This window comes from Salmo salar, chromosome 03 (genome assembly GCF_965601325.2).
Source record: "Salmo salar chromosome 03, fSalSal1, whole genome shotgun sequence".
NCBI lineage: Eukaryota > Metazoa > Chordata > Actinopteri > Salmoniformes > Salmonidae > Salmo > Salmo salar.
This window is the reverse complement of record NC_138293.1, coordinates 24,489,640-24,506,463: the sequence shown is the minus strand read 5'-3', so window position 1 is coordinate 24,506,463 and position 16,824 is coordinate 24,489,640. Positions and strand designations below refer to the sequence as shown.

Genomic DNA, 16,824 nt, shown 5'->3' with positions numbered 1-16,824 from the left:
GCACTGGCTATTCCTGTGCCAGACAAAAAAGCTAAAAACGATAGAACCAAACATCATTACGCAGCTGCATAATCACATTGTTGTAGCCTACCTAATGTACTGTATATCTGCTGGTGTTAGTCTCTGTTACAAGAATACGTGACATTTAAAAACAATGTTTAGCAAGATCAACCAAGGCATGCCAAGACCTAGCCGCGGGAAGTAGGGGTGCTGAGGGTGCTGCAGCACCCCCTGAAAAATCTGAATACAAAAAAAAAGTTTAATTTAAAAATCACAAAAGTAGTGCACTGTGCTTTTACTAGTCCTGTATTAGCAGACCGATATAGCCGTCTGTAGCGCTGGCAAAAAAATACATTTCAGCATTGCAGCCGCCTCCCACAAACTCCTTCCTGCGGCTATGGGCCAAGGACTTAGTTAGGAGGAATAGGGGTGTGAACGTTTAAATGAAATTGGAATCCTTAACGTTAAGAAAAATCACTAACAAAAAAAATGTTTTTTTGGGGGGGGGGGGGGGGGGGGGTTTCCCAAACAAAATTAAAATCACAGTGCAGTCTACCTGCTCTATCTGATGCGAGTCTTCAGTCTGTTGCGTGTAGAATATCCTATCCTATTCATTGATGATAGGCCCTGCTGTACTGAAGTTGCGAGACATTACAAGCCCAAAAATTGTGAAATACAGCATTCCATTGCAAGATACAGCTTTTGATTGCAGATAGATAGGCTTAGAGCACGGTTCTGACTCCGTCTGCCTGGTAGCCGACCTGCCTACAGTATACTGTGCCCCTCCTCTCTCTCTACACAAGTGTTTGCGTTCTTGGAAGTACAGCAACTAATCAGTCTCCTCGGTTCCAAAAATACTGAAATTTAGGAGTTCATTCCTAGCGGAAGATGTATTTTCTTTTTACTAAATGTCTTGTTAAGTCACGTATTTAACAAACTGTAAAGCTCTTTTAAGGAGAGAGTGGTCTGTGCTTAGGCAGCAGGCATTTGATTGACAATTCAAATGCATTTCACAATGTTTCTACTTCATATTCATCATCTCCAGCACCATCAACATCAACTTATGTGAAAATTGTGGTTTTGTAGCACAGGAGTCTGCTGAGGGAAGGACGGCTCATAATAATGGCTGGAATGGTGTGAATGGAATGGGATCAAACACATGGAAGCCATGTGTTTGATGTGTTGAATACCATTCCATATATTCCGTTCCAGCCATTACTATGAGTCTGTTCTCCCCAATTAAGGTGTCACCAGCCGCCTGGTTTTGAAGTAAAAAAGATAGAGTAAGATAAGCTTTTCCAATGACATCATCAACCAATTAGTAGGCAATTATTAGGCAATGCCTACTCATAATTGGTTAAAATTATATATTTTTTATTACAAACATAGAAAAGCAATTTTCACATATGTTGATGTTGGGGTGGTGCTGGAGATGATGAATATAAGCTTGACCATTCCTCCCCCCCCCCCCCCCCCCCTCTTTAAGGCTAAGTTGATTGTTAGAACATTTGTAGAAGCATGAGAAAAACTTCAGAACAAAGTTGCCTATAAATGCAAAGTTGCCAATGTCTTTGGAATTGATACAAACAAGCAATGCATTAAAAAAATGCTTCAAATTAAAACCGAAAATGGTATTCAAGCTTCCAGTAAAAAGCCATCCTCCAACTATTATAGAGCACGGTTTTCATGATCACCTATTCAAATATTCAGGATAAAATAGATTTGTATACCTACTCCTTAATAATCCACCCCGTGCTTTCTCTCTTGTAAGGTTGGCTCCCAATTTACCATTGAATATGGTACAGTGCCTGTAATGATGCTCCAATGATGAACAGAGTGGTTGTGACTGCAATGAACTGAATGACGATTTGTGACATCCAGTTATCATGGATCATCATCATCATCCCCGTTCAATATCAGCTGAAAGTGATGATCTTGCTACTATTGTTCAACTTTGACTCAGTAACCTAACATCATGGTACTAAGAATGATACACTACCGCTCAAAAGTTTGGGGTCACTTAGAAATGTCCTTGTTTTGAAAGAAAAGCACATTTGTTGTCCATTAAAATAACATCAAATTGATCAGAAATGCAGTGTAGACATTGTTAATGTTGTAAATGACTATTGTAGCTGGAAACGGCAGATTTTTTTATGGAACATCTACATAGGTGAACAGAGGCCCATTATCGGCAACCATCACTCCTGTGTTCCAATGGCACGTTGATTTAGCTAATCCAAAAGGCTAATTGATAATTAGAAAACCCTTTTGCAATTATGTTAGCATAGCTGAAAACTGTTGTTCTGATTAAAGAAGCAATAAAACTGGCCTTCTTTAGACTAGTTGAGTATCTGGAGCGTCAGCGGGTTCAATTACAGGCTCAAAATGGCCAGAAACAACTAACTTTCTTCAGTCTATTCTTGTTCTGAGAAATGAAGGCTATTCCATGCGAGAAATTGCTAAGAAACTGAAGATCTCGTACAATGCTGTGTACTACTCCTTTCACAAAACAGCACAAACTGGCTCTAACCAGAATAGAAAGAGGAGTGGGAGGCCCCGGTGCACAACTGAGCAAGAGGATAAGCACAGAGTGTCTAGTTTGAGAAACAGATGCCTCACAAGTCCTCCACAGGCAGCTTCATTAAATAGTAACCGCAAAACACCAGTCTCAACGTCAACAGTGAAGAGGCGACTCCGGGATGCTGGCCTTCTAGTTAGAGTTGCAAAGAAAAAGCCATATCTCAGACTGGCCAATAAAAAAAAAAGATTAAGATGGACAAAAGAACACATACACTGGACAGAGGAACTCTGCTTTTTCCAGTCTCTCTTTTCTCGCTCTCCTGGTTTTGACCCTTGCCTGTCCTGACTCTGAGCCCGCCTGCCTGACCACTCTGCCTGCCCCTGACCTCGAGCATGCCTATCGTCTTGTACTGTTTGGACTCTGACCTGGTTACTGAACCCCTGCCTGCCCTGACCTCGAGTCTGCCTATCGTCTTGTACCGTTTGGACTCTGGTCTGGTTTATGGACTCTCACCTGTACCCGACCTGCCTTTTGCCTACCCCTTTTGCTATAATAAATATCTGAGCTCAACCATCTGCGTCCTGTGTCTGCATTTGGGTCTCGCCTTGTGCCCTTATAGTTTAGCCTAACATGCACGAAATGATCTTAATCTTAATTTAGTGCATTATTATAGGATAAGGATTAGAATAAGCCACCTCAATATTTGCAGCCATAGGTGATAATATCTTTCTAGGAGCTGATCCGCCCTCAGAATTGTGGAATAATTATAATGTTAAGGTAAGATTTTAATGAAGAATGCTGATCCGAGAGCAGAGTTGCCTTTCTTTCAATTCTATCAGAATCCACACATGCCTCAATGACGAACTAGGCGACCATTCCCTCTGCATGGTGTTTTGGGAAACACATGTTACATCTTCGGACATTGTAGAAAAGATGCATTGTTATAACACTCGTAAGCCTAAGTTCAATCGCAATCAGGAAACCCAGCCCTGGTCTGCTCCTGATGGACCTTAGTACCGCTTTAGAAGTGGCATTCCTTTAAAGACATTTAAAATGCCCGTTCAGTGGTGCTCCGAAACTATCTCCAGAGAAGGTTTTGTGTCGGCATTTAAAAATCCGTAGTGCACCCTTACAGACAAACAAGCATGCTGTAGCAGAGGAACTTTCAAGGGTATATGACTGTGGCATCTTCATTGCCAAGCCCTAGTGGTCATACATAATAGGACCATTATCTTATTTTTTATTTTTTTATTGTTTTAACAAATAGCCATTTAAATGTTGAGCAAAATGTTATATTTCTCACATCCCTAGTTAAGACCATCAACTGGAAGGATTTAAAAGCTCTGATACAAAGGATAACTTTGAATTCAGCAAATGGTGGATGTGTGAAGACTGCAGTCAGTTTGAGCAGCCAGGTGAAATTGCAATAAAAATGGCTTGCATACTCAGTGACTATAATTTGTGTTTCTCTAAATGTCATAGTTATAATGAAACTACCCGCACGTAACGAATGCAATCAGGGATATGGCTAAATAGATGTAGCTTCAAAGTTGCATTTGTTGAAGTGTGTATAATATAAGTTGACATTTTTCCGCACTTCAAAAAAGATCTATGTGCAAGCAGTACATTTCCTTTTGAGAGGTTATGAACCATTTAACAATTCAATTCAACTACACTTTTACGGTATTACATTGCCAAATGAGTTTTGTTTTTGCTGCTCTCTTATTGATTTTTTGCTCAACTTTAGTGTTTCTTTACTCTTTGAATCATGATCAATGAAACACTTGCAATGTCTGACATCAACCTTATAACGAGTGTAAAATGTTCCAGAACAATGTATAGGGAATACAAAATGCTTTGATATGGAGGATATTCAATGGTGATTATGATGGAATGAAAATACTGTCGGCCTATGTAGCCTCAAGATATTACTTTGTTTATAGCTAATATCACTCCTTGTAAAACGTACCTCATGAAACATGGAAAAGTTGAATCTCTTACCTCACATCCACAGCATCCTCCATGACAGTCATATCAGTCTTGCACTTGGCTGAAGGGTTGATTGCCAGCTCAGCAGGTGGAATGACAAAGCTTTTACTTAATGGTAACCACATCCCTTCCCCCAATGTGTATGTGAACCTGAGGAGGACAAATACACCGATTTTGACACATTATGGTACTAATGGAACAACATCATTGGAAACAAAGTACAAAGAACATTGTCTACTCTGTCCACTTAATTTAGTATTTCAAAAAAGCTGGGTTTACTACTGCTTTGCTAATGCTTGTTTGTCTGAAATAAGCTGAATTCCAGGTCTTCTGGTGCCTTGTTGAGTGGTAACTCAGAAGATCAGTGTGGCGAACATCAGTGGTTGTTTTAATTTCCTACAGAGAAATACAATAAAACCCATGGCCTGTTGCCCATATAGCCTTGGAGACTTTGATGCCTTTGACCATTTGTTTGTCTGTCTTTCTCTGGATAATCACAAGCATATCCTCAGTTGTCTTCAAAGGCTTTTTACACTCACTTAAACTAAAGGCTGATTGGACTCAGGAGTAGCACATTATGTTTTTTTCTCACAGTTCAATAGTTTTAGAAATCTATCTCTGGCAATGGTACATAGCATTCAACCAATAGTTCTCAAACTACAGAGAACAAAAATATGTAAAGTAAAGTGTTGGTCCCATGTTTCATGAGCTGAAATAAAAGATCCCAGAAATTATAAATATACCCACAAATATTATTTCTCTCAGATTTTGTGTAAACAGATCTGTTTACATCCCTGTTAGTGTGCATTTCTCCTTTGCCAAGATAATCCATCCACATGACAGGTGCGGCATATCAAGAAGCTGATTAAACAGCATGATCATTACATAGCTGCACCTTGTGCTGGGGACAATAAAAGCCACTCTAATATGTGCAGTTTTGTCACACAACACAATGCCACAGATGTCTCAAGTTGTGAGGGACTGTGCAATTGGAATGCTGACTGCAGGAATGTCCACCAGAGCTGTTGCCAAAGAATTTCATGTTTATTTCTCTACCACAAGCCGTCTTCAATGTCGTTTTAGAGAATTTGGCAGTATGTCCAACCAGCTTCACAACCACAGACCACATGTAACCACGACAGCCCAGGACCTCCACATCCGGCTACTTCAGCTGCGGGATCGTCTGAGACCAGCCATCCAGACAGCTGATGAAACTGAGTAGTATTTCTGTCTGTAATAAAGTCCTTTTGTGGGGAAAAACTTAATCTGTTTGGCTGTGCCTGGCTCCCCAGCGGGTGGGCCTGGCACCCAAGTGGGTGGGACAATGCCATGGCTGACCCCTGCCCAGTCATGTGAAATCCATAGATTAGGGCCTCATGAATTTATTTCAATTGACTGAATTCTGTCACAGTTTCTGTTTTATTTGATTGTTGTTTCCTTAGGTTACCGCTGGAGGGCACCCTTACCTTGTTTTATGGTTTCCAGGTTACCCTGATCATTACTTATTGGTTTCACCTGTGTTTAATTACCTTCTCTGTTCACCTGGTTGCCTTGCTATTTAGGTTCCTTAGTTGGCCTGTATTTGTGCTTAGGTCTCATGTTTTGTTAGTGTACTCTTGTGCGGTCACCTTGTTTTTGTCAAGACTTTAACCTCTTAGGGCTAGGGGGCAGTATTTACACCGCCGGATAAAAAACGTACCCGATTTAATCTGGTTACTACTCCTACCCAGTAACTAGAATATGCATATACTTATTAGATATGGATAGAAAACACCCTAAAGTTTCTAAAACTGTTTGAATGGTGTCTGTGAGTATAACAGAACTCATATTGCAGGCAAAAACCTGAGAGATTCCTTTACAGGAAGTGGCCTGTCTGACCATTTATTGGCTTTCTTTGACATCTCTTTCCAAAACAAAGGATCTCTGCGGTAACGTGACACTTCCCACGGCTCCCATAGGCTCTCAGAGCCCGGGAAAAAGCTGAATGTCGTCATTCCAGCCCCAGGCTGAAACACATTATCGCCTTTGTCAAGTGGCCGATCAGGGGACAGTGGGCTTAGGCACGTGCACTGGTCGCCCCCGTCTTTCTTTTTTTCCCTCTATTTACCGAAACGCAGATTCCCGGTCGGAATATTATCGCTTTTTTACGAGATAAATTGCATAAAAATTGATTTTAAACAGCGGTTGACATGCTTCGAAGTACGGTAATGGAATATTTAGACATTTTTTGTCACGAAATGCGCCATGCTCGTAACCCTGATTTACCATTTCGGATAGTGTCTAGAACGCACGAACAAAACGCCGCTGTTTGGATATAACAATGGATTATTTGGGACCAAACCAACATTTGTTATTGAAGTAGAAGTCCTGGGAGTGCATTCTGACGAAGAACAGCAAAGGTAATAACATTTTTGTTATAGTAAATCTGATTTTGGTGAAGGCTAAACTTGCTGGGTGTCTAAATAGCTAGCCCGTGATGGCTGGGCTATGTACTTAGAATATTGCAAAATGTGCTTTCACCAAAAAGCTATTTTAAAATCAGACATATCGAGTTCATAGAGGAGTTCTGTATCTATAATTCTTAAAATAATTGTTATGCTTTTTGTGAACGTTTATCGTGAGTAATTTAGTAAATTGTTAGTAAATTCCCCGGAAGTTTGCGGGGGGTATGCTAGTTCTGAACGTCACATGCTAATGTAAAAAGCAGTTTTTTGATATAAATATGAACTTGATTGAACAAAACATGCATGTATTGTATAACATAATGTCCTAGGGTTGTCATCTGATGAAGATCATCAAAGGTTACTGCTGCATTTAGCTGTGGTTTGGGTTTATGTGACATTATATGCTAGCTTGAAAAATGGGTGTCTGATTATTTCTGGCTGGGTACTCTGCTGACATAATCTAATGTTTTGCTTTCGTTGTAAAGCCTTTTTGAAATCGGACAGTGTGGTTAGATAAAGGAGAGTCTTGTCTTTAAAATGGTGTAAAATAGTTATATGTTTGAGAAATTGAAGTAATAGCATTTTTAAGGTATTTGAATATCGCGCCACGGGATTAGACTGGCTGTTGCGTAGGTGGGACGATTTGGTGCCACCTACCCTAGAGGTTAACCTGTTAGGGCTAGGGGGCAGTATTGACACGGCTGGATAAAAAACGTACCCGATTTAATCTGGTTACTACTCCTGCCCAGTAACTAGAATATGCATATAATTATTGCCTTTGGATAGAAAACACCCTAAAGTTTCTAAAACTGTTTGAATGGTGTCTGTGAGTATAACAGAACTCATATGGCAGGCAAAAACCTGAGAAGATTTCATGCAGGAAGTGGCCTGTCTGACAAGGTGTCGTTCTTCTTGTCTCTGTTTATTGAAGAGTGAGGATCTTAGCTGTCCCGTGACACTTCCTACGGCTGCCATAGGTTCTCAGAAGGCGGCAAAATGCTGAATCGTGGCTTTGCAGGCTCTGGCTGAAACAAAGTAGCGCGTTTGGGTAGTGGCTGGTTACAGTACTGTGAGACTCAGGCTCGTGCCCGCGTCGACCGAAAGCTTTGTTTTCTTTCCTCTGTTTAGCTAAATGGACATTCCCGGTCGGAATATTATCGCTTTTTTACGAGAAAAATGGCTTAAAAATTGATTTTAAACAGCGGTTGACATGCTTCGAAGTACGGTAATGGAATATTTAGATTTTTTTTGTCACGAATTGCGCCATGCGCACGACCCTGATTTACCATTTCGGATAGTGTCTGGGACGCACGAACAAAACGCCGCTATTCGGATATAACGATGGATTATTTTGGACCAAACCAACATTTGTTATTGAAGTAGCAGTCCTGGGAGTGCATTCTGACGAAGACAACAAAAGGTAATCAAACTTTTGTAATAGTAAATCTGATATTGGTGAGTGCTAAACTTGCCGGGTGTCTAAATAGCTAGCCCGTGATGGCTGGGCTATGTACTTAGAATATTGCAAAATGTGCTTTCACCAAAAAGCTGTTTTAAAATCGGACATATCGAGTGCATAGAGGAGTTCTGTATCTATAATTCTTAAAATAATTGTTATGCTTTTTGTGAACGTTTATCGTGAGTAATTTAGTAAATTGTTAGTGAATTCGCCGGAAGTTTGCGGGGGGTATGCTAGTTCTGAACGTCACATGCTAATGTAAAAAGCTGTTTTTTGATATAAATATGAACTTGATTGAACAAAACTTGCATGTATTGTATAACATAATGTCCTAGGGTTGTCATCTGATGAAGATCATCAAAGGTGAGTGCTGCATTTAGCTGTCTTCTGGGTTTTTGTGACATTATTTGCTAGCTTGAAAAATGGGTGTCTGATTATTTCTGGCTTGGTACTCTGCTGACATAATCTAATGTTTTGCTTTCGTTGTAAAGCCTTTTTGAAATCGGACAGTGTGGTTAGATTAACGAGAGTCTTGTCTTTAAATAGCTGTAAAATAGTCATATGTTTGAGAAATTGAAGTAATAGCATTTCAAAGGTTTTGAAAATCGCGCCACAGGATTCAACTGGCTGTTACGTAGGTGGGACGAATTCGTCCCGCCTGCCCCAGAGAGGTTAACTGGCTTCCCGGGACAACTCTGTCACTCTGGATGAGCTTATCGTTCTGGCCATCCGGATTGACAACCGACGTCGTCGTAAGAGGACGGAGAGGTTCCGAGTGGTCTCCAGTGTTTCGGGTCTCATTGAGGGAGCAACATTGCCTTTACAGTGAACAGTCTGGACATTTCTGTGCTTCCTGGCTCGAGCTGACAGGAAATGGGATGACTCGTCAGTAGACGGGAGAATACTGGCGAGTCAGTCTCCAGCTGCCGACACGGTACGCTCCTTGCTTCTGACCAACCTGTACTGGGACAATGGGCATTTGGACACTCTTGCTTTCATAGATTCTGGGGCTACCGGCTGTTTTCTGGATCGCACAATAGCTCGCCAAAAAGGGCTGCCCCTCACTAAGCTAGACATTCCGTTGTCGGTCACTGCGCTGGATGGTCAACCCCTAGGGTCTAGGAAGGTGAAGCAACTCACCATGCCTATTCAGTTATGAGTTCTGGATTATCATGTGGAGTTTATCCAGTTACATTTGGTGGAGTCTCCTGAGCTTCCCCTGGCTCTTGGACATCCGTGTCTTTCTATCCATAATCCTCAAATTGACTGGCCCTCGGGAAGAGATCTGGGATGGAATCCTTCATGCCAGTCCACCTGCCAGCAACGCTCCCCACATCTTTCCGGCCCTGCTCATCTGGAGGCTTCCGATTCTCCTGTTCCCCCGGCTGGGGATGACAAGCCTGATCTTTCCTGCGTACCTTGGGATTACCGGGATCTGGGTCAGGTCTTCAGCAAACAAAGGGCCAGCGAACTGCCTCCTCACAGGTCCTACGATTGTACCATCGGCCTCCTGCCCGGCACCACTCCTCCGAGAGGAGGGCTGTATTCTCTCTCAGGTCTAGAGACTGCAGCCATGAACAGTTATATTAAGGAGGCGCTGGCGACTGGTTTTATTCGGCCATCCACTTCACCTGCAGGAGCAGGTTTTTTCTTTGTTGGAAAGATGGATGGGGGATTACGTCCCTGTATCGATTAACGGGGTTTAAGTAACATTACCATCAAGAACCGTTACCCTCTTCCTCTGTTGTTGTCAGCCTTTGAGAGACTCCAGGGAGCTATGGTTTTCTCAAAATTTGATTTAGGGAACGCATACAATCTGGTGTGCATCAGACAGGGAGACGGGTGGAAGATAGTGTTCAACACCTCAAATGGACATTATGAGTACCGTGTCATGCCATTTGGACTTACAAATGCTCCAGCCGTTTTCCAGGCCCTGGTTAATGATGTGGTGCGTGACTTCCTTCACCAGTTCGTGTTTGTGTACCTGGATGACATCCTCATCTTCTTCAGGTCCATGGTTGAACACATCCAACATGTTCGCCAGGTTCTTCAGACTCCTCTCTCACTACTTTTTTTGTGAAGGCCGAGAAGTGTGAGTTTCACGTTCTTCAGATCTCCTTCCTAGGGTACATTGTGTCTCAGGGCTGTGTACGGATGGACTCCCAAAAGGCAGAAGCGGTGGTCAACTGGAAGCGGCCCAGCACAGTCAAGCAAGTCCACATTTTTGGGGGATATGCTAATTTCTACCGGAGATTTGTGAGAGACTTTAGTTCTGTGGCTGTGCCATTGACAGTGCTCACCAAGGGCTCGGCTGGGCATGTAAGCTGGACCCATGCTGCTGAGAATGCGTTCCAGGACCTGAAACGTTGGTTTTCTTCTGCACCCATTCTAGTTCATGTGGATCCTTCTCTTCCCTTTGTGGTAGAGGTGGATACCTCTGACATTGGCGAGGTTCTGTCTCAGCGCTCGGCTGAAGACCAAAAGCTTCACCCCTGTGCCTTCTTCTCCAGGCGTCTCACTCCAGTGGAGAGGAACTATGATGTCGGCAATCGGGAACTTCTTGCGGTCAAACTCGCTTTGGAGGAGTGGTGCCACTGGTTGGAGGGATCGGAACATCTCTTTACGGTTTGGACTGACCATAAGAACCTGGCCTAAATCCAGGAGGCTAAACGCCTCAGTCCCCGATAGGCTTGTTGGGCTCTTTTCTTCACTCGGTTCAGATTCACGTTATCTTACCGTCCGGGGTCTAAGAATGTGAAGCCGGATGCCCTTTCTCGCCAGTTCCCTAGCTCCAGTGAGGATCAGCCGCTTGGATCCATCATCCCCAGGACGCTCATTCTCGTGCCGGTGTCCTGTGGTATAGAGACTGTAGTGAGGGAGGCGCAAGGTAGGGAGGCAGTTCCTGACGGCTGTCCTTCTAACAGACTTTTTGTTCCTCTTGGAGAATGCTCCAAGGCACTTCAGTGGGCTCACTCGTTGCATCTCACCTCTCATCCGGAAGGGCAGCGAACGCTACAGTTTCGGAGGAGGGGTTTTTGGTGGCCTTCGGCGGAGGCAGAAAGCTTCGTGGCTGCCGGTCCGACGTGCGCTCAGAACAAGACTCCTCGTCAGCAGCAGCCAACACCTTCTTAACCCTGGTCTCATCCCTCTATGGATTTCATTACGGGTCTTCCATCTTTAGAGGACCACACTGTCATCCTGGTCATTGTGGACCGCTTTTCCAAGGCGGCACATTTCATTCCGCTACCTAAGCTTCCATCTGCCCGTGAGACTGCTCAGCTAGTCATTCAGCCTGTTTTCCACCTTCATGGACTTCCTCTGGACATCATCTCTGACCGGAGCCCTCAGTCTGCCTCCAGATTCTTGAGGGTGTTCGGTACTTTTCTGGAGTCATCAGCCAGTTTGTCCTCGGGATATCACCCTCAGTCCAATGATCAAACGGAGTGGGTGAACTAGGATCTGGAGACTGCCTTACGGTGCTGTGTCCGCCAACCCCCACCACTTGGAGACAGCATCTTTCCTGGGTGGAGTACGCACACAACACTCTCCAGTGTTCCTCCACCGGCCTGTCACCATTCCAGGTGTTGTACGGATACCAGCCTCCTCTGTTTCCAGATCAGGAGGTTGAAGTGGCGGATCCATCCGCTCAACGCCTCATCTCTCGTTGCCGTCGGGCCTGGAATGTTATCATGTTATCATTATCAGTATGTTATCATTATGTTATGTCTGTTGGTGAACATATATACAGCACATACAAACCTACAACTCACTTTAACCTCTATGGGCTAGGTGGGACGCTTGCGTCCCACCTACGTAACAGCCACTTGCAGCCTGTGGCGCGATTTTCAAAACCTTAAAAATCCTATTACTTCAATTTCTCAAACATATGACTATTTTACAGCTATTTAAAGACAAGACTCTCGTTAATCTAACCACACTGTCCGATTTCAAAAAGGCTTTACAACGAAAGCAAAACATTAGATTATGTCAGCAGAGTACCAAGCCAGAAATAATCAGACACCCATTTTTCAAGCCAGCATATAATGTCACCAAAACAAGGAAGACAGCTAAATGCAGCACTCACCTTTGATGATCTTCATCAGATGACAACCCTAGGACATTATGTTATACAATACATGCATGTTTTGTTCAATCAAGTTCATATTTATATCAAAAAACAGCTTTTTACATTAGCATGTGACGTTCAGAACTAGCATACCCAGGACTGCTACTTCAATAACAAATGTTGGTTTGGTCCAAAATAATCCATCGTTATATCCGAATAGCGGCGTTTTGTTCGTGCGTTCCAGACACTATCCGAAATGGTAAAGAAGTGTCGCGCGCATGGCGCAATTCGTGACAATAAAATTCTAAATATTCCATTACCGTACTTCGAAGCATGTCAACCGCTGTTTAAAATCAATTTTTACGCCATTTTTCTCGTAGAAAAGCGATAATATTCCGACAGGGAATCTCCTTTTCGGCAAACAGAGGAAAAAATCACAAAGGCGGGGGCGGTCGGGTCATGCGCATAAGCCCAGAGTCCCTTGATCGGCCACTTGAGAAAGGTGATAATGTGTTTCAGCCTGGGGCTGGAATGACGACATTCTGTTTTTTCCCGGGCTCTGAGCACCTATGGAAGACGTGGGAAGTGTCACGTTAGAGCAGAGATCCTTAGTAAAAGATAGAGATGGAAAAGAAGTTCAAGAAATGGTCAGACAGGCCACTTCCTGTAAAGGAATCTCTCAGGTTTTGACCTGCCATTTGAGTTCTGTTATACTCACAGACACCATTCAAACAGTTTTAGAAACTTTAGGGTGTTTTCTATCCATATGTAATAAGTATATGCATATTCTAGTTACTGGGTAGGAGTGGTAACCAGATTAAATCGGGTATGTTTTTTATCCAGCCGTGTCAATACTGCCCCCTAGCCCTAACAGGTTAATTAGAAATGATTAACTTACAGAACATTGCACAGCAACACATACAACAACATTCAAGCCAAGTGACTTGCTTTTTGTGTGTATGTACTGTGTAATTGATAGATGCACACACACCCACGTTACATGTTCATGTGTTTAAATGTATGTAACTTGTCAAGTACTTTGTCTGTAGTGTCTTTTTCGTTATGTGTCTGACCCCAGCAGGACTAGCTGTCGCCATTGGTGTCGGATAATGGGGATCCTAATAAAAATCTATATCAAGCCTAATAAGAGCAAGGCATTAGTCAATTAAAAGTCTCACAACACAGAAGACCAGACCAGATACAATAAAACAATTAAATTCTGGAGAGCAATTGAAGTCTGAAGTCCAAGCATTCCAGAAGGATTATTGATAAACCCTTGAACTTACTTTAGAAAGGCTTCAAAATGAATCTCAAAGTGAAACTGTTCATGAGTCGATAGACACCAGCAAATTCAGCAAAAAGTATTTCTCAAACAGGGCGTTCTTCTATTTGACACCAAATGTAGTAGTATAATTTCTTATATATTATGCATCATTCTAGCACAAAAAAAGGACTTGTTGATTAAAATGGTTAACGACCATTTTTGCAGACTTAACGTTTTTTGCATCTCACATTGTTCAATTTGCATCTAATAAAATGCTAACTTAGCATAAGAAAAGGGCACCCGATCACAAGCACTGCATAGACTACTAGTCACTTTGAGAAGGGAATGATTAAAGTGCTGTAAAAGAGAGCATTAATTATCTCACTCCAATTACCTCCCCTTTTTCCAAGTGTTATATGAATCAAACTCCCTCAGTCCTACCATTTAATATCATGCACTGGATAATGGGCAGCTAGGCAAGTCTACTAAAACTGTATTTTTCTCCTATTATTTCCCTGGAAGTCATTGCTACCAGCCCCATAAGTCTCTCTCCTTATCCAGAGGTGGGTTGTATGGTTTTCCAGGAGATATGTATATACATTGTGGTATAAGATGATGCCAATCTGAAACTGAAGGCTATCAACAAGAAATCTCTTCGGCAACAGAAGCTTATGGAACAGTAGCAATGGAACACTCGTCACAGGAGTTGGTGTGCACAGGAAGGAATAAGAAGAGAAAGCAGCCTTTGAAGGTGAACCCCCTCCACCCATTCAGGGCAGGTGTTCTAAGTGATAGCAAGACTTATTTTCTTCCGGTACTTAATCTGGTTTCTGTCCAAGCCATGCCCTAGCACTGTGACAGCTTGCAAATGGCTTCAACTAATTGAACTCTAACAAGTTTGTTATCTAGATGCTAGACTCTTCTTTGTCTAAGGGACACACGATTACGGATCACCATGTTATCAGATATTGTTGACTAACTAATACGTACGGGATCTTACTTTTTTATTAACATGCTGCTCCTGATTCATATTATCCCCAAGCTCAGCAAACAACAAAACATTGTAATTTTGTATTATATTTATAAGTGCAATACAGTTTTGTTGAATTGTAATACACGGATGGGTGACTGGCAAATGGCAAATGGGCAGCCACAAAAAACGTTCATTACGTGTGCACGATTTGAATATAACTGTCTGATAGGGGTTCAAAGAGGAGCCTGAGACATTTTAATTTTGATGGATGTTGGTGTGAAATGCTTGAGCACAAAGTTACTTTAAACCTGATGCTGGACAGAATATTGCGACAGGCCCCCTGCAGATTAACATTCCAAAGAGGAAACAAATGTATCAAAGAGCCTCATAGAGATGTTTGTATGATGGCTGCTCTCAATGACTAACAAAGACAGTGCTTAAAAACATGAGAGTGACTAAATCATCCATGTGAAAATATAATCTATGTCCCAAATGGCACCCTATTCCCTATGGACCCTGGTCACAAGCAGTGTCCTATAGTGAATATGTTGCCATTTGGGACTGACTCTATGTTCTTTGTTGAGAGCAGTGGTAAGCAGCGTAATCAGTATTGTTGTTGTTTCATTGGCTTTTGAAGAAACATGTCTTATACAAAACAGGAGGCATATACTGTATGCCAACATATACCTCCCCAGTCTTTCTCAGTATCCATTTGAAAACAACTGTGATGGTGAATATCATAGAATGCAAATGCTCACTTTCTGTTGACCAAGAACATGTGATATAACTTTATTCTGTGGTAACGTTGCACGTTTTCTACAAAAAGCACATTCTCAATAATTTCACTGGTCATACAACATCAGTACAAGAACAGAAAGATTTTATTTCAAATTGAGTACACAATTTTAATGCAAGGCTCAAATGTATGTACACCAAAGCAATATCAGTCAAATTAGAATGAGAACTAAACTGAAACTCTTATTTCAGAGCTGTGTGTGCATGTAGCTAAACTCTTAAAATCTATTTTATGCCTTACACATAAAACATAATTAATTGTATTACAGTTCAGGGAATGTTTGGAAATAAATTAAATCCCTCGATGAAAGATGATTATCTTGGTAAACATACCCCCAGTAGATCTCAAATGGTAAAAAGTGAAATGCTAATTTGTTGTGATTTTCATGCTGTAAAGAGTGATACAATTCAATGATGCTAGCTTTCCTTCATTCCATTAAAACAGCTCAACAACATGACTCAGCTTCAACTATGAACTCAGCTTCAAGATTGGAGCTTTTTAGTGTTTAGTAGATTTCAAAACATTGAAAGTCTGTCCTGAAAAGTTGTTTGGAGACAGTATTTTCTTACTAGTTTAAAATCTACAGCTCTCACTCCTTTCTATGCCATCTTTAAATGTGACAATCTGTCACGTCCTGACCAGCAGAGGGTGTTGTTGTGTAGTTTTGGTCAGGACGTGGCTGAGTATGTCTGTGTATGTGTGTTCTGGGTGTTGTATTTCTATGCGGGTCTGTGTGGCTCCCGATCAGGGACAGCTGGTTATCGTTGTTCCTGATTGGGAATCATATAATTAGGAGTATGTTTGTCACTTGGGGTTGTGCTAACACTGCTAGTTTTGGTATGTACGTAGCCTGTTAGCTTGTTAGTCGTTTTTGTTTATTGTTTTTTCCCGTGGATACTTTGCTCTTATATATTAAAAAGATGAGTATCTACATTTCACCTGCTGCAGTTTGGTCTCTTTAACACGGCTGTAATTATGACAGAACCACCCACCAAAACAAGACCAAGCAGCGGAAGAAGGAGAGGAGGAATGCTGAGAAAATGGACTTTGATATGGACAATAGTGAGAAATGGACCTGGGAGGAGGTCTTGGAGGGAAAAGGCTCATACACTTGGGAGGAGATCCAGGCTGGGAAGGATCACCTTCCATGGGTACAGGTGGAAAGAGAGAGGGAGGAACGGCGAAAGGCTGGTGAGGACCGGGAACGCTACCGGGGTACACGACTGGCGAGGAAGCCGGAGAGGCACCCCCAAGAAATGTTTTTGGGGGGGGCACACGGGTAGTTTGGCTAGGCCTAGGAAGAACCATAAGC

The 16,824-nt window shown here is 42.3% G+C and overlaps 1 protein-coding gene across 9 annotated transcripts in view; it reads right to left on the bottom strand.

Annotated features, from left to right (window-relative positions):
• The window catches only part of LOC106599413 (astrotactin-1), a 282,536-nt gene that overhangs the window by 180,966 nt on the left and 84,746 nt on the right, over positions 1 to 16,824 (bottom strand). For all 9 annotated transcript variants that reach the window (XM_045714659.2, XM_014190633.3, XM_014190634.3 and 6 more), the window contains one exon: positions 4,523 to 4,660. In XM_045714659.2, the coding sequence (XP_045570615.1) occupies positions 4,523 to 4,660 (138 nt within the window). The remainder of the gene's footprint in view (positions 1 to 4,522; positions 4,661 to 16,824) is intronic.